The sequence below is a fragment of the Orycteropus afer genome, unplaced genomic scaffold (genome assembly GCF_000298275.1).
Source record: "Orycteropus afer afer isolate SDZICR_OR568_19922 unplaced genomic scaffold, OryAfe1.0 scaffold00178, whole genome shotgun sequence".
Taxonomy (NCBI): domain Eukaryota; kingdom Metazoa; phylum Chordata; class Mammalia; order Tubulidentata; family Orycteropodidae; genus Orycteropus; species Orycteropus afer.
The window spans coordinates 435,585-460,092 of NW_006921765.1; the positions used below are offsets into that span (position 1 = coordinate 435,585).

The 24,508-nt window shown below is 41.5% G+C and overlaps 1 protein-coding gene across 1 annotated transcript in view; it reads right to left on the reverse strand.

Moving 5' to 3' along the window:
* The window catches only part of FLI1 (Fli-1 proto-oncogene, ETS transcription factor), a 133,058-nt gene that overhangs the window by 80,183 nt on the left and 28,367 nt on the right, over positions 1-24,508 (reverse strand). The window contains exon 4 of the mRNA XM_007947224.2: positions 20,194-20,259. Within this exon, the coding sequence (XP_007945415.2) occupies positions 20,194-20,259 (66 nt within the window). The remainder of the gene's footprint in view (positions 1-20,193; positions 20,260-24,508) is intronic.

Sequence of the window (24,508 nt, forward strand, 5' to 3'; positions counted from 1 at the left end):
ACCACCCCCACCTGGGTCCCTGTGGCTGACTATTCCTCTGTCTGGCTTCCTGGCTTTTAATCCCCTTTCTCCTGCTCTTCCGGCCTGCTACTCTGGGCGGGCCTGAGTTTCCCCTCCTCACCTAATCCCTTTGGCTGATTGCTCATAATAAATCATAATAAATATTATTTATTATGGTAGAACCCATACTATGGCCCGTGGAGATCCTTCATGTCAGGAACTGAACTCAACTCCCCTAGTACAACTTTCAGCCAAACGACAAGCCTATAAAGTGAACAACAATACTAGGAAGGTATGCACTCATTAGAACAATTAACCATACGAGATCAAAAGGGCAGCATTTGCCCAGGGATAAAAGCTAAGGAGGCAGGACGGGATGGGAATGGAGGAGGAAGGGAAATGGTAAACACAGGGAACTGGAAAGAGGGCTGTTACATTGTAAAGATTGCAATAACTGTCACAAAATAAAATGTGTATGAAATGTGTATGAATTATTGAATGGAACACCAATTTGCTCTGTAAATTTCCACTCAAATCACAATTCAAAACAAAACACTTTCCAGGTGATTGTGGTCTGTTATTTTGTGTTTTCCCTGAAAACCATGGGTCTATGAAGCTTAGAAGTAAGTCTGGTGATGTAATGGTTAAAGAATTTGGCTGCTAACCAGAAAGTTCACAGTGTGAATCCACCAACTGCTCCACAGAAGAAAGATGAGGCAGTCTGTTTATGTAAAGATTTGCAACCTTGGAAATGCAATAGGGGTTGCTATGAGTCAGAATCAAATCAATGGCAGTGAGCTAGGTTTTGGGTTTTGAATGAAGCTTGTGAGGAGCTCTGCTGGTACAGTGGTTAAGTGCTCATCTGCTAAACAAAAGGTCAACTGTTCAAACTCACCAGCCACTTTGCAGGAGAAAGATGTGGCTGTCTGGTTCTGTAAAGATTTACAGCCTTGGAAACCCCATGGGGCAGTTCCAATCTATCCTACAGATTTACTATGAGTCAGAATCTACTCTATGGCCCTGGGTTTGGTTTTTTCATGATGAAGCTTATAGGGGCAGGGAACTGCTTACCTGTTGTAATGTAAGGGAAATTTCTCAACTAGATACCTATTCATTGGAGTACTATCCCTGCCCTCATTTTTTTTTTTTTTTTTTTTTTTATTAGGATTTGGGTGAAGATTTACAGAGTAAATTCACTTTTCATACAGCAGTTCACATATACTTTGTCTCATGTCATTGACCAAAATTTACAATGCAGCAGCTCCCCTCCCACTTCCTCCCCATAGTTACCTCCTCCCAGTGTCCATCCCTTCATACTCTTCGAGAGGCCCATTTTCTGCCAACCCTGTATATGATCTTGGATACACTCTCCATTTAGACATACATAATTGTTTAGCTTGTTCACCCATCTATCCGTCCCTATACCCATATTTGCTTTCATTAAAAATTGCTTTTTAAAATTAAGTTATTGCAATTTTTATTAATAGGGAAAATGTTACTCTATGTAATATTTCCTTTTCTAAATCTTCTGTCTTTCCTGTATCTTTTTAAATGTAACACTGAAAATGAAATAACATATGTAATATTACGTAAATAATGAAAAGAAGATCTATGTGTAAAACCACCTAATATATGCTTCTTATAATGCAAATTAAACTGAGTCCTTTGAGTCAGGCTCCTGATCTCTGGGACTAGGTTGTTGTTAATTGCCTTCAAGTTGACTCCTAGTCATGGTGACTCCATGTGTGCAGAATAGAACTGCTCCATATGGCTTTCAAGGCTGTGACCTTTCAGAAACAGATCACCAGGCCTGTCTTCTGAGGGTCCTCTGCAAGGGTTCAAACTGCCAACCATTTGGCTAGAAGTCAAACACTTAATCATTTTATCACCCAGACATCTTTTAGGGGCCATAACCAAAAAAAAAAACCTTACTGTCATCGAGTTCATCCCAACTCATAGTGACCCCTCCTTGGGTTTCCTAGGCAGTATCTCTATGGAAGTAGATTGCCCAATCTTCCTTCCGAGGAGTGACTGGTAGGTTTGAACCGCCAGCCTCTAGTCAGCAGTCAAATGCCTTAGGCACTATGCCACCAAAGCTCCCTTAGGGACTATGTTGTTGTTGTTATGTGCCATCGAGTCGGACCTGACTCATAGTGACCCCTCCTTGGGTTTCCAAGGCAGTATCACTACAGAAGTAGGATTGCCCAACCTTCCTTCCGAGAAGTGGCTGGTGGGTTTGAACCGCCAGCCTTCTGGTTAGCAGTCAAGTGCCTTAGGCACTGTGCTACCAGAGCTCATAGCAGGTATCAATTAATCTAGTCATATCTTAACAACCAGATGATATTAGACACCTGGAAGAAATAGGTCTTCTGATGAAGGGTGGATGTTGTTGTTGTTGTTATTTGCCGTCAAGTAGGATCTGACTCATAGCCATCCCTCCTCAGGTTTCCAAGGCGGTTTGAACCGCCAGCCTTCTCATTAGCAGTCAAGTGCCTTGGGCACTGTGCTACCAGAGCTCCTACAGAAGAGGTAATTTTGTGTCACTGTCAGGTGGGGAGGGTGTCTGCAGCACAAAGCTCTGTTCTGCTTCATACTAACTTTGTGATTTGGGACAAATCGCTTAATCCGTTCATTTCTCAGTCTTCTCCTATGTAAAGTAGGAATAATAATGTTGTTGTTGTGTGCCATCGAGTCAATTCTGATTCATAGCAACCCTATATGATAGAATAGAACTGCCCCATAGGGTTTTCTAGGTTGGAACCTTTATGGGAAATCCCCTGGTCTTTTCTCTTTTGGGAGTGTCTGGTGGGTTTGAACTGCTGACCCTTTGGTTGGCAGCTGAGTGCTTAATCATTGCACCTCCACAGCTCCTTGGGATTAATAATAGCATTAACTTAATATGGTTGTTAAGAAGTTTAGATGTGAAGTGCATAGACAAGTTCCTGTCACATAGTAAAACCAAAAAAACACCAAACCCACTGCCACTGAGTTGATTTCAACTCATAGCAACCCCCACTGGGTTTCCAAGGCTGTAAATCTTTATGGAAATAGATTACCTCATCTTCCTCCTACAGAGCAGCTGGTGGGTTTGAACTGCTAACCTTGGGGTTAGCAGCCAAATGGTTTACCCATTATGCCAACTGAGCTCCTTTAGCACATAGTAAGTGCTCAGTAAATGTTAGCTGCTATTGTTATAGGGGAAGGGTGCTAAGAAAGGCAACAAAAAGGAAAGTTGAAGACAGCAGAAGATAACATTTCCTTGCAGTATTCTTCTTCCTTGGATCAGTCCTGCCCTTAGCTTCTGTCCTCATTGGCACACACAGCAAGAGGATCTGGAGTTGAGGGTCTTGTAGAGCAGTTTAAGCCACTACAAAGAGCCCATGGCAGGTGCACCAAAAAAATTAAGTGGGACTATCACCTGTGACTGAAGTCTGCTCTTTGAGAGTTCTTCCCTTGCCATTCATAGATGGGAATGACACAGCTCCAGAGAAATCACCTTGGGATCAAATGAAGTGGAAAGTTAGGACAAGGTGGAGTGGAAAGGCAGTGCCATGTCAGTATCTGCAGTGGATGATGCCAGACGTCAGGCTCACATTTTAAAACATTACAAAGGATTAATTTTGAACTAAAAGCTTGGGGAGCATTTGGAGGTATTTTGCCTATAGCCTTCATCCATCTATCCATCCAATGGATAAATCCGTCCTTTGAATAAAACAAAGTCTCTATCTCCAAAATGCTTCAAGTCTTAACAAGATAAAAGATTGTTATGGTACAATCTGCTAAATGTAAACTTGGTAGAATAATGGGATAAACAAAGCACTGTGGAGGAGGGGGTGGATGGAGACTTTACTGAGGAGATGTCATCCAACCTAGGCTTTAAAGGGTAAATGTGGGCTCCTAGAACATGGATTGGGGTTAGGGATGAGGAGAGGGGGAATGTATACCAGGGAAAGTGAGAAGGGGAACCATTAAAAACACTCCCACAGGAACTCACTTGTGTTTGAAAGTAGACTAGACAGGGATGATGTGAATTCATATTAAGTGACTCTTTGAAACACACATTTAGGTCAGATAATTTTATTGGGCAAAACTGTACATGCCTGAACTGGGAAGTTATCTAGACAGTTCTGGGACTTAGTCCCCTGGCAATACAGCATATCTAAACCTGGATGATCATCAAATACAAATATATTGAAAGGTAGGTTGTTACCTGTTATAGATTTAATTGTGCCAAAAAAAAAAAAAAAAACTATGTGTTTGAATTCTAACCCCTCTATCAGTGGATGTAATCCTATTTGGGAATAGAGTTTTCTTGGTTAACGAATGAGCCTATATTACTGTAGGATGTGTGTCTTAAACCTAATGATTTTGAGGTACAGAAGAACAGATTAGACACACAGAGTATGCAAGCACAATTAGGGAAAAGATAAAGGCCATCTGGAGATAACCAAGGAACCAGGAACACTGAGAAAAATGCTAAAGAAGCTTAGACACGGATTTTCCCCCAGAGTGGACAGACAAAGCCTTCCACTAGAGCCCATGCCCTGAATTTGGACTCTAGCTTCATAAACTGTGAGAAAGTAAATTTCTGCTCATTAAAGTCACCCACTTGTGGTATTTCTATTAAAGCAGCACTCCAAAAACCAAACAAACTCACTGCTATCGAGCTGGATCCAACTCATAGCGACCCCTCCTTGGGTTTCCGAGGCAGTATCACTATGGAAGTAGATTGTGCAATCTTCCTTCCATGGTCTCATAGCCTCATAGGTTGAGGATCACATGGTGTTCAAGTTGCTTGGACTAATTGTTACCATGCATCTTTGGTTTTCTTCATTCTTCTTTGCTCTGGATGAGGAGAGACCCATTGTTGCATCTAGATGGCCACTTGCAAGCTTTTAAGATCACAGTTACTACTCACCAAAGTAGGATGTGGAACAATATTTGTGTAGTATGTTATGCCAATTGAGCTTGATGTCCTTGCAACCATGATGCAGATCCCACAGATCCAACTACTTGCTCCCTCTTGGTAGCTGGCTGTGGCCAAGAAGTGACTACAACCTTGCCTTTTGTCAGCTCTACTATACACCTAGGAATTGTTATGTTGTTGTAGTTGTTGTTGTTATGTGCCGTCGAGTCAGACCCATCTCATAGCGACCCCTCCTTGGGTTTCCGAGGCAGTATCACTATGGAAGTAGATTGCCCCATCTTCCTTCCAAGGAGTGGCTGGTGGGTTTGAAGTGCCAGCCTACTGGTTATCAGTCAAATGCTTTAGGCACTATACCACCAGAGCTCCTTACAGCAGCACTAGCTAACTAAAACATTACTTCACAGTCTCTTACAATCTGATGGCTAAGTAAGATGGGTCTGAGTAATTAAGAGAGACTGTGAAGTGGCCCTGTCCTAAGAGAAGAGGGGTGTCTGCTTTGACCTCCAGGTGAAGACTCCTAATTGTACCCATTTCACCACCACAACCTCCCGGTGCCGGTGTGCCTCTGAATTCCCTCTCACAAGGAAATGTGTGGTGATGTGTTTCTTTAAAATAATAAATAGATAAATAAAATCCATGGTCTGAAGAGAATGATCACTGGAAGATATTTTTGTTTGTGTATGTTTCAAAAGAATCCCCAAAGAGGGGGGAAAAAGTACACATCTTGAATTACTCTTGAGACTGATTAATTCCTTCAAGTACTGGAATTCAAGCCTTCATTGGAACTAAGGAAAGAAATAAATGCCCCAACGAAATTTCTCTGATCCAACATACCTGCATCTACAAGGCAGTGGTACAATACTTAAAAGTCATTTGCCTCATTATCCTGAAGCAAATTTACACTTGTCTTAAGCTGGCTAACTGTTTCCAGTAATTCACAGAAAGTGTGTCTTAGGCACTATGTAACCCACACGTGTGCAATAACACTGCACACAGCACACACACAGGAAAAAAAAAATAACAGTTCTTTCACTGAGAGAAAGGAAGGATAATGGTTACTTAGAAAGTGTCCCAGACAAGCTGTCAAGTTGAATTCAGAGAGCTGGAGTCTGACTCTGGGACAGGGCTGGCTGGCTAAACTCCCTTGGGATTGGGGTTTCCTGCCTGCTACAGTTTAGACAACGATTCTTTGTTTCCAGTTCTCTCTCTTTCTCCTTTTCAATCTCTCTCTCAATCTCTCCCTCTCTCTCTCCTTTCTGTCTCTCTTCCCCCTGCTTCTCCCATATCTCTTTAGTGAAAAAAACATGCAACTCTCTAAAGAGGGTCAGTTAGAAAGCAGACAAAGCATTAACTCTGGAATTTCAAAGGAAAACAAATTTTAAAAAATGAAATGGAGAGAGCAAGCTACTGTCTATTCTATAACCATAAATCCTCCTGCCTCTGAACCACAGAAGCAGTACACACATACTTACACACTCACTCACTCACATACACATACTCATATACTCAGCAATCATGCCTGCTTTTGCTGAAAATGGAGTCAGGGTGTTTTATTCTAAAGTAAAGGCATATAATGACAAAGCTCTCACCAGGCACTCCTGTGAGGCCTCCATGCCTCAACTCTTAAGTGCATGTTAGTTGGCATAGGCAGGGCCTGTGGAGCCACATAACCTGCTACATAAGAGATGTTATTTACTCCCTAAAAATAACAGGAGATTACCTCACAGTATTACAGGCCTTTTCCTCTGGGCCCACGTGTTCCAGACCAACCTCTCCCCACCCCCCCATCCTCCCACACACACCCCCCAACACAGGACACTGCAAAAGGCAACACACACACAGACTAGGTCCATACTGAGCCCTAGGCAGTAATCATTTCCTCCCTCCCTTACCTCTGTTCTGCCTCTCAGAGGCTGCCCAGAGGCTGCCACCAAAGCCCAGCCTCCCAAATGCAGGGCCCTCACCCACTGCGGCAGAGGGTATGGCTTCAGAAACAAATTTTCTGAACTCATCTATATGTCCCCTCACCCATTAAAGCTAAACTGTTCTAGATCTTTATAAACTATGGAAAACAATACAGAAAAGTTGAAAGAAGGGTACAAAGAATCCCAGGGGAAGGACTCCTCACCCTGCTTTAACAATTACAAACTCAGGGCCAGTCCTATAGCAGTTTTTCTCCCACCCTGCCCCCTCCCTAGCCCCAGGCTCCTTTGCTGAGTGTCCTGGCCTCCTCACAAGATAACCCTAAACTGTACTGGTCTTTTCAGCTTCCTGTGAGCAGATCAAGGAGGTCTGGTAGCATAGTGCCTAAGGCACTTCACTGCTAACCAGAAGGCTGGCGGTTCAAACCCAAACCCACCAGCCACTCCTCAGGAAGGAAGGTTGGGCAATCTACTTCCATAGTGATACTGCCTCGGAAACCCAAGGAGGAGTCGCTATGAGTCGGGTCTGACTCAACGGCACATAACAACAACAACAACACATATATTTCACTTATTCCCTGTTCTTCTATCCTAATTCCTCCAATGGCTTGTTGACTTAGAAGTTATTGTGAAAATCAAGCCACTTCCTTGTGCCTGACAAGGTCCAGGACACAATCTTCAAAGTGTCGGGCCGACGTGATAGCATATAATAACAACAACAACAACATAAGCAGATCATGGTCCCACCCAAGGACTGAGGCCTCGGGGTTCCCACAGGGACCCACTCATACATACCCACTGAGAACCACCTGGGCTACCTTTCCAAAACCCAACTTGAAAAGTCACTTAAGCTCCCTCACACACACGTACATAATGGACCCATACACAAATTCGTTTCTTTCCTTCATTTCAATATTCATTTCCAGCTCTGTCATGTTGCATGTTTCCAGAGGTCTCCCATCTTTCATTGTGACCTCTGAATAATTTCACTAAACTCTCTAAATCATAAATGACACCCCATAGTGGATGTAAATGCAAGGGAAATTGTAAGATTTGGAAATACTCCAATATATAGTATTTGATTACTTACTGCCTGTCTGAATTTCTTTTCAACCTCAACTCCTTTGAGGGTAGATGTCATGTTGTATTCACCATGTCTCTAGAGTTCTGCCTAGAGCTGTAATGTCCCATACATTGTAGAGTGTTAGTAAATGAATAAATGAATGAATGAGGTGGGAAGGTGGGAAAGGCATGAATCACAGAATTTAGGTCCATTCTTGATTTAAGGTACTTGTCCTCTCTGTTCTCACTTTCTTCTACCACATGAAAGGTTTAGAGTAGATGTTCACCTTTAGCATTTAATGATCTCTGCTACAGACCTTCTTGCATGTAGAATGTATTTTTCTATCTGATTATATGTAGTTTTATATTATTCCTCAGTGAATTCATGTGTATATCTCCCTAATAAGACTTTATGCAACTTGACAGTTTCATCTATGGTATGGTATGATATGGTATGGTATGGTATGGTATAGTATAGTATATAGTATTGTATGATGTGGTAGTCTTCACTACCCTTGCCATAGTGTTTGGATACTGTAAACCCTCAAGAAACATTGCAATTATTTTCAATAATAATAATACCTGTTGTAATTTATAGCCCCAACTTTTATTAAGCACTTATTATGTACCAGATATCACGCTAAGTGCTTTCTAAGTATTATATCATACCTGAAGGGGTATTATGTTGTTAGCTGCCCAACGGCCCCCAACTTACGGAAACACCATGCACAACAAAACAAAACACTGCCTGGTCCTGAGCCATCCACATGATTAGTTGCACATTGGCCTGTTTTGATCCATAGGGTTTTTAGTTGCTGATTTCCGCCAGTAAGACACCAAGCCTTTTTTCATGGTCCATCTTAGTCTGGAAGCTCTGTGGAAACCTGGTTAATATCAGAGCAACATGCAAGCCTCCACTATCAGACGTGTGGTGGCTGTGCATGAGGAACATTTGCAAGGAATTGAACCCAGATCTCCCAAACGGAAGATGAGAATTCTACCACTGAACCAACAATGCCCACTGTTTATATATGAGGAAACTGAAGCATAAAGAGTGTGAGTGATTGGTTCAAGGTTACATAGTTTCTTGATTCCAGAGCCTGAGTTCTTAATCAATATGCAATACTGCTGATATATAAGATCAACACCTGCATTATGTTTGTTTAAAATATTTGATAAAGAATGTATAAGATGTTGTCAAGTGCCTGAGTTAAACATGTTGAGATAGTGAAGACAGAAGCAGCCAGGTAAGAGGAGAAAATACCATTTTAAGACCTGGATTTGAGCCCTGGTCCTGCCACCAAGACCTATTTTTGTTAGTTGCCATAGAGTGTGGTCAAATTCATGGCGTCCCCATGTTTTCAAACTAGAAGTACATCAGCAATTTCAAGGCTGTGACCTTTTGGAAGCAGACTGCCATGAGTTTCTTCTGAAGTGCTGAGTGGGTTAGAACTGCCAACCACTAACCTTTCAGTGCTTAACAGTTTGTGTCACCCAGAGACTCTGCCATCAAGATCTCCGGGTGATTTTAAATGAGTTCTGGCATCTCTCTGTGTCTCTTTGTTATTTTTATTTAATTATTATCTGCAGAATGGGGATGATAGTAAGCCCACCCTGCCATCTCCTGGTGATGTAGTGAGGCACAAATGAGATAATGGATGCGAAAATGCCCAGCACAAAATCAAAGGTACAGAAAGGGGCTGCTACTATGTGCACAGCCACACCATCTGGAAATCTTGTTGAGTGAGGCAGGGCTCTTCATAGCACTATCTTCCATGCTAGTCAGACATCTCACTCCAAAGGACACAGAGAGGTAGTTTTCCCCCTCTCTTTTCCTGACTTAGAGTATACACAGATAGACATTTTATCTATTAGCCAAGGCAAATTCTACTAGTAACTATGCACAGGTGGCTCGCCTGTAGCTTGATGGAGAAGGGGTGTGTCCAATCAGCAGCAGGTCCTGAAAATCTTTCCAGGCTGGGCCCAAATGTTCAATGCTACCATGGGCCTTGGTGGGTGCTAGAATAATTTCTTTTAGAAACATCAGCACAAAGCCAATCCCTATGAGGTAGATGTTAAAGATGTCTGAAATGGCCAAATTTTCCAAACTGCCATGCCACTCCATCACCTCTGACATCAATTCCTCCTCCTCCCCTCAATAATCTCCCTCAAGGGCAACTAACAACAATAGGTCTTGGTGGCAGGACCAGAAATCCTATGGAATCTTAGGGCTCTGTACTTTGCTGTAATGTCTCACAGAACTCACAAACTCCCAAGGAAACAGTACAGGTGGTGGTGGTGGAGCTTGGCAGGCTGGCAAGTCCTAGGTCTGTGGGTAGGTCTGGAGGATTCTCTCAACTCACGTGGTTGCAGGAGTTGGTGAACCCAAATCAATGGGTCAGATGACAGCTGCGGTTGCAAATCCAGGGGTGAGATGATGATGAACCAAACACAGAACCAAAGCAAGAGAGTGAACTTTCCCAGAACATTCCCATATATACCCTCAAGGAAGCTAAGGGTGGTGACTTGAGTCACACTCTCCAGCAAGGTGGGACTCGAAATACATCCCACCCTAAACAGACATAGAGAACAGGATTTACAACACATCACAAAATGTAGGGTGATGACTGTTGTTGTTGTTGTTGCTGTTATGTGCCTTCCAGTCAGACGACTCATAGCAACCCCTCCTTGGGTTTCCAAGGCAGTATCACTAAGGGCCATATTAAGCAATTCGCTGCACTGTAGTGCATTTATTACTTCCAGGAATCAAAAAACAAAGAGTTCAGTATCATCTGTCCTTTGCCTAGTCAGAGGTTTTGAAAGGGATTCAGAATGAGGATCTAAGGCAATGAGGGTTCAGGCACACAAAGCAACAATGAGATCTTCAGATTCTTACAGGCTGGTTGTTGAGCTGAGCACATTGGGAAGGCCCTGTTGTTGTTACATGTCATTGAGTCAGACTGACTCATAGCGAACCCCCCTTGGGTTTCCAAGGTGATATCACTATGGAAGTAGATTGCCCAACCTTCCTTCTGAGGAGTGGCTGGTGAGTTTGAACTGCCAGCTTTCTGGTTAGCAGTCAAGTGTCTTATGCTACCAGAGCTCCAATGGGAGGGCCTGAGGGTGAGATTTTTACTCATCTGTCAGTTTGTTGTACTGTGGTGGCTTGCATGTTGCTATGAGGCTAGAGGCTATGTATGCCACTGGTATTTCAAATACCAGTAGGGTCACCCATGGTGGACAGGTTTCAGTAGAGTTTCCAGACTAAGACAGACTCAGAGGAAGGGGCCATCTACTCTCAAAGAATTGGCCAGTGAAAACCTTATGAACAGCAGTGAAACACTGTCTGATATATTAATGGAAAATTTTATGAACAGCCCTGAGACATTGTCTGATATAGTGCCAGAAGATGAGCCCCTCATGCCAGAAGGCACTCAAAATATGACTGGGGAAGAGTTGTCTCATTAAAGTAGAGTTGACCTTAATGACATGGACTGAGTAAAGCTTTCAGGACCTCCATTTGCTGATGGGGCATGACTCAAAATGGGAAGAAACAACTGCAAATATCCATTAATAATCAGAATGTGTCATGTAAGAAGTATGAATGTAGGAAAACTGGAAGTTGTCAAAAATGAAATGGAATGCAGAAAGATCAATCTCCTAGGTGAAATGGACTGGTTTTGGCCATTTTGAATCAGACAATCACATCATCTACTATGCTGGGTATGACAAACTGAAAAGGAATGGTGTGGCATGACAAAGAATGTTTCAAGATCTATCCTGAAGTATAATGTTGTCAAAGATAGGATAATACCCATATACCTACAAGGAAGACCAGTAAGTATTATTATTAATCAAATTTATGCACCAACCACTAAAGCCAGAGATGAGGAAACTGAAGATTTTTACCAACTTCTGCAGTCTGAAATTGACCAAATATGTGATCAAGATGTATTATTACTGGTGATTGGAATGAAAGTTGGAAATAAAGAGGAATCATTGGTAGTTGTAAAATATGGCCTTGGTAACAGAAATGATGCTAGAGATCACATGATAGAATTTTGCAAGACCAACAACTTATTCATTGTAAATACCTTTTTCTACAACACAGATGGTGGCTATACATGTGGAACTCACCAGATAGAATACACAGGAATTAGATCAACTACGTCTCTTGAAAGAGGCAATGGAAAAGCTCAATATCTTCAGCGAAAATAAGGCCAGGAGCTGACTGTGGAACATCATTTGCTCACTGGCAAGTTCAAGTTGAAGCTGACAATTAAAACAAGTCGACAAGAGCCAAAATATGACCTTGAGTACATCTTACCTGAATTTAGAGAGCAACTGAAGAATAGATTTGATGCATTGAACACCAATGACTGAAAACCAGATGAGTTGTGGGATAACATCAAGAATATCATACATGAATATCCTAAAGAAGTGAGAGCCAGGACAAGAACAAATATATGCACACCCATGTTCATCACAGCACTGTTTACAATAGCAAAAAGATGGAAACAACCTGGGTGCCCATCAACAGAAGAATGGATAACCAAACTATGGTACATACACACAATGGAATATTATGCAACCCTAAAGAATAATCTAGAATCTGGAAAACACCACATAACATGGATGAACTTGGAGGACATTATGCTGAGTGAAATAAGTCAATCACAGAAGAACAAATATTGTATTAGCCCGTTATTGTAAAAAGTCAAGGAAAGATTCATATATGGAAGGAAATTTTCTTTGTTGGTTACTAGGGGTGGGAGGGGAGAGGAGGGAACACTGTTAGATAGGTAGAGAAAAGTATTGATTTGGGTGAAGTGAAGGGCAATGCACCAAATGTGAGTGATCAATACAGTGGCACTGAGGAAGAGAAGGACACAGAGAGGTACTTGGTAGGTACAGACAACAAAGATGAACTGTTTTGCACATACAGTACTGTGTTGTCAGTGAAGGCAAACATTGATCTACAGGTGGATAGATGGGTGGACAGGCTGAACTATTAGGTATGTCTATGCAAGGGGGAGTGTGCCCATGACCAAGCATAGGGTTGGCAGACTATGTTTCTACAAGTGTATTTGTATGTTCTGTAAGAAGTCCCAGGTAGAGCTAACAAGAGACAAGGTTGTAGTCACTTCTTGGCCATGGCCAGCTACCCAGAGAGAGTGAGTAGTTGGACCTGTGGGCTCAGGACCACAGTCCCAGGGTACATGAAGCTCATTTGGCATAACATACTACACAAAAACATTGTTCCACATCCTACTTTGGCAAGTAGTAACTGGGATCTTAAAAGCTTGCAAGCAGCCATCTAGATGTAACAATGGGGCTCTCCTTGTCCACAGCAAAGAAGAATGAAGAAAACCAAAGACATATGGAAATAATTAGTTCAAGTGACTGGTACACCATGCCATCCTCAGCCTGTATGACTATGAGACCAAAAGAGCTAGATGGTGCCTGGCTACCACTGCCAACCACTCAGAGGGGGATCTATGTAGGAGATCCTGGATAGAGTGAAAGAACAATGTGGAACAAAACTAAAAATCATTGGGAAAAAAAAAGGGGGGGGGGGGACTAGGTTTGCTGGTCTGATGGAGCCTGGAGGAATCACTGAGACTATGGCTCCTAGTTGCCCTTCAGGTCTGCAATTGAAACCATTCCTGTGGCTGCTAGTCAAATAAAAGACAGGCATATGAGCTGAACATTTACATTAGGTAGATTCACTTCTTGGAGAGATCAATCATGGGAGAATAGAAGGGCTGTGTACTCACAAGGAGACAGCTCAGAGGGCAGGAGTGCATGGGAGGGAAGGACACAGAGAAGACATAACTATGGGGAGGAAGTGGGAGGGGAGATGTTGCTTTGTGGGAAATTGCAGTCAATATCATGAGACATAGTGTATGTGAGCTGCTGTATGGAAAGTGAATTTGCTCTGTAAACTTTTACCCAAATCACAAAAAAAAATTATATATATATATACACATATACATACACACACACATACATACACATACACACAATATTCTTAAAAAAAGGAAAATATCATACATGAAGAAAGCAAAAGGTCAAAAGACGGGAAAAGAAGAAGAGATCAAAATAGATGTTAGAAGAAACTCTGAAACTTGCTGTTAAACAGAGAGTAGCTAAAGCAAATGGAAGAAATGACAAGATAAAAGAGCTGAACACAAGATTTCAAAGGGCAGCTTGAGAAGACAAAATCAATTATTACAATGAAATGTGCAAAGACCTGGAGTTAGAAAATCAAAAGGGAAGAATGTGCTCAGCATTTCTCAAGCTGAAAGAACTGAAGAAAAAATTCAAGCCTCGAGTTGCAATATTGAAAGATTCTACGGGTGAAATGTTGAATGATGCAGGAAGCACCAAAAGAAGATGGAAGGAATACACAGAATCACTGTACAAAAAAGAATTGGCCAACATTCAACTATTTCAGGAGGTGGCATATGATTAAAAATCAATGGTATTGAAGGAAGAAGTTGCAAGTGCACTGAAGAAACTGGCAAAAGACAAGGCTTCAGGAACTGATGGAATACCCATTGAGATGTTTCAACAAACAAATGCTTCACTGGAGGCACTTACTTGTCTATGCCAAGAAATCTGAAGACAACAGCTACCTGGCCAACTGACTAGAAGAGATCCATATGTATCCATTCCAAAGAAAGGTGATCTCACAGAATGTGGAAATTATTGAACAATATCATTAATATCACATGCAAGTAAAATCTTGCTAAAGATAATTCAAAGACAGTTGCAGCAATACATTGACAGGGAACTTGCAGAAATGCAAGCCAGATTGAGAAGGGGATGTGGAACGAGGGGTATCATTGCTGATGTCAGATGTATCTTGGGTGAAAGCAAAGAATACCAGAAAGATGTTTACTTGTGTTTTATTGACTAGCAAAAGCATCTGACTATGTGGATCATAACAAATTATGGATAATGCTGAAGAGAATGGGAATCCCAGAACACTTGATTGTGCTCAAAAGGAACCTCTACATAGACAAGGAGGCTGTTGTTTGAACAGAACAAGGGGATAATACATGGTTTAAAATCAGGAAGGGTGTGGACAGGGTTGTATCCTTTCACCACACTTATTCAGTCTGTAAACTGAGCAAATAATCTGAGAAGTAGGACTACACAAAGAAGAATGTGGCATAAGGATTAGAGGAAGTGTCATTAACAACTGCAATATGCAGAGGACACAACCTTGCTTGCTGAAAAGTGATGATGACTTGAAGTACTTATAGATGAAGATTAAAGACAAAATTCTGCAGTATGGATTATATCTCAACATAAAGAAAACAAAAATCCTCAGAACTGTACCAATAAGCAACATCATGATAAATGGAGAAAAAATTGAAGTTGTCAAAGATTTTCTATTACTTGGTTCCACAGTCAATATCAATGGAAGCAGCAGTCATGAAGTCAGATGTCATACTGCACTGGGAAAATCTGTTGCAGAAGGATACTTTAAGCACTGAAGAGCTAAGATGTCTCTTTGAAGACTAAGGTGTACCTAACCCATGCCATGGTGTTTTCAATCGCCTCATATACATGTGAAAGCTGAGCAATAAATAAGGAAGAAGACCAAGTAGAGTTGAAGCTTTTGAGTTGTGTTGGTGAAGAATACTGAAAGTACCATGGATTGCCAGAAGAATAAACAAATCTGTTCTGGAAGAAGAACAGCCGGAATGCTCCTTAGAAGCAAGAATGGCCAGACTTCTTCTCATCGACATTGCTCATGTTGTCAGAAGAGACCATTCCTTAGAGAAGAATATTATGTTTGGTAAAGTGGAGGGCCAGCAAAAAAGACGACAACCCTCAACTAGATGGACTGACACAATGGCTGCAATGATGGACCTCAGATATAGCAAGGACTGTAAAGATGGCACACGACTGGGCAGTGTTTTATTCTGTTGTATACAGGGTTGCTAAGAATTTGAGCTGACTTGATGGCACCTAACAACAACAGGGCGAGGTTTGTTCAGCAAACCAAGGAGCACTCTGACCTGTGACCAAAGAAGACACAATGGTGTCTCCAGCATGGGGTACAAAGAGAACAATGCTTAGAGAGTCCAAGTCCTGGCTCTAGGACTCATGTACTTACAAAGGTCACTTAACATTCCAGAACCCCAGTGTCCTCCCTGTAAAATCATATTACCAGTACTGTATCTACTTTTTAGGATGATTGTGGATAGAGGATGCCACTGGGTAGTGTAAACAGTCTGCAGGTGACTATTAACCTAAAAGTTTGAACTTACCCAGTGGTGCCACATAAGAAACACCTGGTGATCTGCTTGTGTAAAGCTTACATCCAGGAAAACCCTATGAAGCAATTCTGCTGTGTAACATGAGGTAACTATGAATCAGAACTGGTGCAATGGCAACTGGTTTTTTTTGGGGGGGGGCGCGGTGCAGGGGATAGATACATGAGAAAGGAATTTCTAAAATATGTAGTAATGTGATAATGTAAAGTTGTTAAAATCAACAATAATTATGAAGCATCAACAATAAAGATGAAAAGAATTAATTACAACCATATGGTCCCCCACTTACCCTACACCTTCAGTATATCAACAGGTTGTGCTCTTCCTTTGCAGGCAAATTTGGAGCCAGACAGACCAACCCCCTCATTGTATCTCCAAGAGACTATGGGGTAGCTCTGAGATCCACCTCATTCTCCTCTTCCTAGTTTGCCTCTGTAGGGTAAAACAGGGCTTCTAAACCTGGACTGCAGGTAACGAGTCACCTGGAGAGCATTAAAAAAGTTCCAATGCCCAGGCACCATCCCCAGAGATTCAGATTTAACTGGATATGTGTGGGGCCTGAGCATCAGTGTTTTCATAAGGCTTTCAAGGTGATTCTCTGTGCAGCCAGAACAAGGGGTGGTATCTGAATAAACTCCTCTTTGGGAAAGGAGAACAGTTAAGAGAGTCACTGGAGATGAAGGTAGGAAAATTCCAAGGACAAAGAAAGATGATGGAAAAACATTTAGATGAAGTATCCTATCTGTGACAAGGCAGCTAAAAGGGAAAGGATGCCTTTGTCATAGAGAACATTTGAAGCATGGAACTTTTAATCTTGTAACCTGGGTTTGAGTCTATGCTCTGTCATTGAACAGTTGTGTGTCCTGATGCAAGCCACTTAATATTGCTAAACCTCACTTTCTCTGTCTTCTAAACGGAGATAATAATATCTACTTCACAGAGATGTAGACAGGCTCAAAAGCAAAGGCAAAGCATGGGGAAGGGCCTGATGTGCTACAAAATCCCATAGAGATGACAGGTGTGGCTGCTATTGTGAATGGATAACAATAGTTTCCACCCTAATTTATGTTTTCAAGTGCATTTGTCATGATAAAGAAGGTAGAGAAAGCATAACTGTTGTAGCTGGGTCGAAGTCCTGTCCACAGAATATTTAATTTAAAAGGGGTTTAAAGATTATTATAAATTAATGTTTTAAATCTAATCTTACTTCCTTGGTGCAAATAATCCTAAAATATTGCCATCATTTTCAAGAGGCAAGCTGGAAGGGGGTTGATACCATTTTAAAGCAAAAAGGCATTCTAGTTTGATAGGTGCATGGAAGAAACATTACTAGACATCATCTCAACTTCTTTCCTTTGCGCTGGATGCCTGTTCCTGCCCTTTGTGGTACACAGACACACACACACACACACACAGAGCTCTCATGATTCTGATGAAGTCTGTGTTTGTTTGGGGTGTGTGTGTCTTATTCAAACAAATTGAACCAGGGCTGCATGAGGTCTTCTCTTTCTTTTGCCATTTAATATTTTAAAAAATAAAGATAGCTTTTAGAGCTGAGTGGAAGAGAGGGAGGTGGGGAAGAGGGTAAAAGGGAGGGTGCCAAAAGCCTGGGTACCTTTGTTTTGCTAATGCACTTTGTTTTGTAGCATGATGGGTCTTTCAAACAGATTCAGACCACCTCACAAGTGGGGAGGCAAAGAGAAGCAAGACAACTCAAGTGGAAACCTTGACTGGGGACAAAAGATGCACCTGCAAATCACAGACATAATCCTCTCCAGAGGCCACACCGATGTAGGGAGCTCAATACTATGCACCACCTGAATGAGGTCCTGGCAGTGTGCATTTGACTGGATACTACAGTTAATTTATCTCCAAAGAGGGAGCTGCTCCTGCAATAAGCCTGAATGAGCCCAGCAGCATTATAAGCACACTCGCCGAACAAAAAAAGACCCGGGAGAGGAAATGCACTATAGAATGAAGACGGCAGGACTGAAGGCTAAGACCCCTGGAGGAGTCATGACTTGGTCATCCCTACAGTTCAACTCTAACAAACTAGCTTCTGAACATAAACCCATGTTTTAAATCCAACATTAAAAAATCTCTTATTGGTTCTGCCTCAGAACCTCCTTGATTAATTATGATGTCAGTGGCACCCAGGCCATAGAGATAAGGAATTCTGATGCATCCTAATTCAGCAGTTCATTAGTGCTCTCAGTTTGTTTTTTCCTTCCTCCCTCTCTAGCTGCCTCACTTCCTCCCTTCCTTCTTTCCTCCTTCCATGCCTTTTTCTGCCCCTCCCTCCCTTCCTTTGCAATGGATCCCTATCTTCAAAGGAAAGCTTCTTTGAACAAAACATGTCAAAGCAGAGTGACTCTGCATGAAGAAGGAACTCTGTGCTGTGTCATCTGGGTCATCTCCTTAGAGGCCAAGAGCTCCATGAGTCTGGGCTTGACTCTTACAGCCCCTTCCTTTGACAAGAAACTGAGGTTCAGAATGAAGTGATTTTCCCAAAGCAAGCCAGAAGTGCCCTGACCTCCAATCAAGTGTGTCTGCATTATATAATTATTCTCTTATAAACTGACATTTGCAATATGATGTTAAAATAGATCATCAAGTAAAATGTTGTTCAGACTACAGAATGAGCTAATATAGCTTATTTTCACAGTAAATGAAATGAAATCCAATTTGATAAGGAAAGTAGTAGCAGAAATGAGACTGGCTCAGGGTGGGGTAGGGAGAGAAAAGTGAACAAGAAACACAAGAGTGTAAAGGCAGATTCATTATGTTGTATGAATTTCTTTCACAAAATGCTCTGGTCAAGCTCTAAATATAAGTTTTAAAAGGGGAACACAAGTTCCTAGGTGATCAAAGCAGTGGCCTTGGGTCTCCATTTCTTCCATCATATCCATGAAGACTTTGAACCAAGTAGTTACTAAGGCTCTTCACAACACTGAAACACTGTATTGTGCTACCATAGGCAATGGACATGAAAACTTCTGTCTTCATTCTCTATTGTGACAAGTATGGATTACAGACAAAGTAGAGAAGGAAAGAGAGGAGCAGCAGAGAATCCCTGCCATACTCCTATCCATGCCTTAAACAGACTCACTGCCGAGGAGCTGAATCCAATTCATAGCAACCCCACCTAGAGTTTCTGAGGCGGTATCACTGTGGAAGTAGATTGCTCAATCTTCCTTCTGAGGAGAGGCTGGTGCGTTTGAACTGCCAGCTTTCTGGTTAGCAGTCAAATGCCTTACCCTCTCAAATGTCCCCTTCTCCATGGAATTGTTCTTTCTTCTTGGTCATATATTTTTTTTTCACTCCCTCCTTCTTTCCTAAGAGTCATTTATTTGTATTCTTGTCTCCCTTAAGCCAGGTCCCACAAATTATTCACTTTTTCAAATGCCCAGAATCTAGCACAGTGTGTGGAACATAAAACTCACTATGTTGTTTCATAAATGAAGATGCCAAGAAAGCCTATTGTAATGTTTGCTAAAACACTGGCAAAAATCATTTGCTAAAACTGTTCTCTCTTTCTCTCAACCAAACCAAGCCTCCTCAATCACTTCTTTAAAAATAAATTGGCATTGATAAAATGTGTTAGAAAAAAACCTTATTAGAATGTGGACATTTTTGAATTCTTAAAATATTCTTTTCATTATCTTCAAAAGAGAAAACCCCAATTTGCAGCTTTAAAAGTAAGCAGTATACATTTTATTCTAAGAGCAGAACTCTATCCCCACCCTCCACACCATGGGGTAACAACTTTAAGTTACATCTTTATTATATTCTTAAATTTTAAAACTTTGTTGTATATTTGCTACTAGAGACATACATGGGGTAAGCTTTAACTTCTTGTCTTGGATGCTGACAAAATTGAATAGAACAAGGGGACAGATGCACAGACCTGATGCTCCTGACACCAAACTTAACAGTATAGAACAGACCAGGCCTGACACCAAAGCAAAGTTCATGAGAGAAACAGACTCACCTTCTTTAACACTCAGCCGTGAGGATTGGTCTGTGTGGGAGGTTGTATTATAGGCCAGCAATGAACCTGGAATGCAAAGAAAAAACAGATTATAGACAAAGACTTATTCTGAGATTAAGATTGGGGGAGGAAGGGGTAAAGGGGAATCATGGCTTAGGGTACACTAATCTTCTGTTAAGGATGATGGAAAAGTTTGGAAATGGGTAATGGTGTTTGTTGCATGATGTGGTAAACACAATGTCAAAGAATTGTACATATGAAGGATGTTGAGATGGCAAATGTTTTATTACATATATATTTACCACAACTGAAAAAAAAAAAAAAAAGAGTAGAAGATGGAATGAAGAGGAAGAAGAAGAAAGATCCAGGGAGAGGAGGAAGAGAGAAAGATTACTCCTGGAGGGAAAGAAAAAGTTAATGCAGTTCTTTTTCTTTTCTTTTCTTTTTTTTTTTTTTTGGAGGGAATGATGTAGGACTGTACTAGCTTCATGGAGTTTGGGTCAGAGTGAATTAGGACCAAATCTGGGGCATGGATGGGGTGAAATCAACCTCCTTCTAAGCTGCATGTTTATCTGTGTATTATTATGAAGGTCTCAGGAGACCTTACCATCTCCTGGTGAGAACACAAGACTGAAAATTAGGACCTGGTTCTGCTATCAACTCATTATGTCACCTTGATAAGTGGCTTTTCATGTCTACACCTTAATTTTGTCATCAGAAAAATGAAGGAATTGGACCAGAACAGGAGTCGACATTCTTTCTCTATAATAAACCAGATAGTAAATACTTTAGACTTTGAGGGTTACAGACAGTCTCTGTCACATTCTTCTTTGTCTGTGCTTTGTGTTTTTCACAACCCTTTAAAAATATAAAACCCTTTCTTAGCTTAAGGGCAGTACTGAAAGAAAAAAAAAAAAAAGCCACAGGACAAAAGTGGCCAGATTTGGCCTGCAGGTCAGTTTGCCACACCCTGGCCTAGAAGATCCTTAAAATTCCTTCAGTTATGATATTCTTCTTCTTTTTTAAAATATGTTGTTGTTATTGTTATGTGCCGTCCAGTCGGACCTAACTCATAGCGACCCCTCCTTGGGTTGCCGAGGCAGTATTACTATGGAAGTAGATTGCCCAACTTTCCTTCTGAGGAGTGGCTGATGGATTTGAACCACCAGCCTTCTGGTTAGCAAATGAAGTGCTTTAGGCACTATGCTACCAGAGCTCCCTTTTTTTAAATATACAGATCCTTTTACAGTAGGGGGTATTCAGGGAGTGGGTGGGAATATAGTGGGTAGGTATTCAGGGAGTGGGTGGGAGTGTAGTACTCCAAACAGTAACTTTTTCCTGCCTTTGCATATGTCCCTAAGAGAATTTCAACTAATCAAGAGGGGTACTACATTGAATTTTCTGTCATCCCTGAATGCTGATTTACAATCTTTAAAAGTTAGAAGTTAATGGGCATCTATCTATTCTGTACCAGGGGAGCTCTGGTGGCCTAGTGCCTAAGGCATTTGACTGTTAACCAGAAGGTTGGCGGTTCAAACCCACCAGCCACTCCTCAGAAGAAAGGCTGGGCTATCTACTTCCATAGTGGTTGTTACTGTTGTTGTTGTTATGTGCCCTCAAGTCACACCCAACTCCTAGTACTCATAGCGACCCCTCCTTGGGTTTCTAAGGCACTATCACTACAAAAATAGATTGCCCCATCTTCCTTCCGAGGAGTGGCTGGTGGGTTTGAACTGCCAGCCTTCTGGTTAGCAGTCAAATGCCTTAGGTACTATGCTATCAGAGCCCCTATATATATATAGGGATACTGCCTCAGAAACCCAAGAAGTCAGATCCAACTTGACGGCAGTGCATTTGGTTTTTGGTACTCTGTACCAGGTCCTAGTCTAGGCATTTTGAAAGGCTGATATTTTTTCTTTGTTGCATTCTCCCTTCTTTTCTAAAACACCTTTTGTCACCTTGTTTAAAGTGAATTCGAGAGTTTCATTTTGTAAAATTTTTCAGATTTTCCTCGAGATTCTTCTAAGGAAACCCTAAAGTATCAACAGGACCAGGGCTAGGATCTGCTTTTACAAAGGACATGATAAACACATTGCTGTCAAATCAATTCCAACTCATAGAGATCCAGTAGGATAGCTAGAACTGTCCCATAAACTTTCCAAGGCTGTACTCTTTATGGAAACAGACTGCCACATCTTTCTCCTGTGGAGCAGCTGGTGGGTTTGAATTACTGACCTTTGGGTTAGTAGCCAAGCACTTAACCACTACACCACCATAAAGAACATGATAGACTTAACATATGTGCTTGCAGGCTCAGGAAATATTTCTAAACAATCCCTGTGCCCAAGTGGACTCACTTTGGGGCCAAAGCTTGGAATAGAAATAGGCAGTCAGAACATTCTTATTTTTGTCTCCAGTCTAGGAGCCAAACCTTGGAATGGATGGGGGAGTGGAGATGCTACCTTGCCCAGCTGTGGGCATTTGGTTGTGTTCAGAGGAAATGTGGTTCCTAGTAGGTCAGACAAGAGGAAGAGAACTTTACAAGAACTATCCAATTGCTAGAACACATGAGTGTAGCTTGGGTGACTTGACTGTAGTTAAGTTCTGGACAAAAACAAAGGGTGAGGAGAGTTAAGACTGTTACATACCAAGAGTGTGGGTATGTGGATACCATTTTAGAACTGAGACAGTCATATGAATGTAATATCTAGGAACCAGCTAATTTTGGTTCTTCCATTCTCAAGAACATCAACAACAAAGTGAGGCCAGGACAATCTCATTTTGATATAAATTATTATGCAGATGAGAGTTTGGAAAATTGTTGTTAGCTGCCATGAATTGGAATCAATGGCAACTGGTTATTTTAATATGGTTGTTGAGAAGATTAAATAATATAATGCATGTAAAGTGCTCAGAACAGATTCTGGCTCATAACATTGTGTCTGTTATAGATTAAATTGTATCACCCCAAAATATGTGTTGTAAATCCTAATCCCTATACCTATGGTTATAATTCCATTTGAGAATGGGTTTTCTTTGTTCTGCTAATGAGATAGTATTAGTGTAGGGTGCTATTTGAGTCAATACCTTTTAAGATCTGAAAGGAATATATTAAGCAAGGAAGAAAAGAAGAAGAGATGGAAGAAGACAGGAACCATACCACATGAAGATCACTAAGGAGCCAAGGAATGGCTGAAGAGAAAAGGACCTTTCCCCAGAACCAACAGAGAGAAAGCCTTTCCCTAGAACAAGTGCCCTGATTTTGGATCAAACTGTGAAAAAATAAATTTGTTTGTTAAAGCCACTCACTTGTGGATTTTCTGTTATAGCAGCATTAGATAACTAAGCCAGTGTCCAATAAATGTTAGTTACTACCATTATTACTATTTGTATATGCCTTTCTCTCACAGACATCACAACCACATATAATAAAAGCCCCTTATGAGAGAGCATGCTGAGCATTAGTTTTGTCCTCTGGAAATGGAATTCTGAATGGGTTCTACTGCAATGAGATATAATCCCCTATGACTGTAAGAAGGTTAATAAATGGAACTAAATGCTCCAAGGGAATAGAAAAAAAAAAAATCTCAGGAGTAATACCAAGAATGTCTGCTTCTGTGTCCCCACATTCTCTCCCTCAGGCTAAAGCCTGACTGCTGGAGCAAATAAAGAAAAATGATGGTCTCCGTGGAGCAAACCACCTGAGCCATTAGTGCAGATTCAGCAGAAAGCACAAAGCTTAGATAAACCACATTTATTAAATTTTCCCTTTGGTGAAAGTTCTTCTTTGGGCACACTTGAATTCCACAGGAAACTCCCAGAAAGCCAAGAAAAAGGGTCATCTGACCTCTCCAAAGCTTGCATGAAATAGATATTTCATGGTAACCAAGAAAAAGGATTTTGCCCTGAAGACTGTTCTTGGTTCACGTTTCATTCCTAGAAGGAGAGGCTGCTCTCCTGTAAAAGATGGGGGGGGGGGGGGGGGGCCTCTGGCCTCTCTCCCAAGGGACCACTATTTCCTCTTCTTGGAGTTTTATTTGACTAGTTTCTCAGGCTGCAGAAGGTGGCACAGCATACCCTTTTCTTAAGAGAACTTGGTGGGCAGGAAGATCCTTTTGGAGCCTGGCTTCCTCTGGCCCTGTGGCTTTGAAATTCTTTCTCCTGGTCTGAAGCACCATCTGCAATGACTCAGGAGGGCTCATGTACTGCTGAATCCCTAGTCTAGTTCTATAGAGCAAAGCTGGAAGGAGGAAAGCCAACATTCATGCAACACTTAACTGTGTGCCAGGTACCTTCTGTCCATTCTCTCATTTAA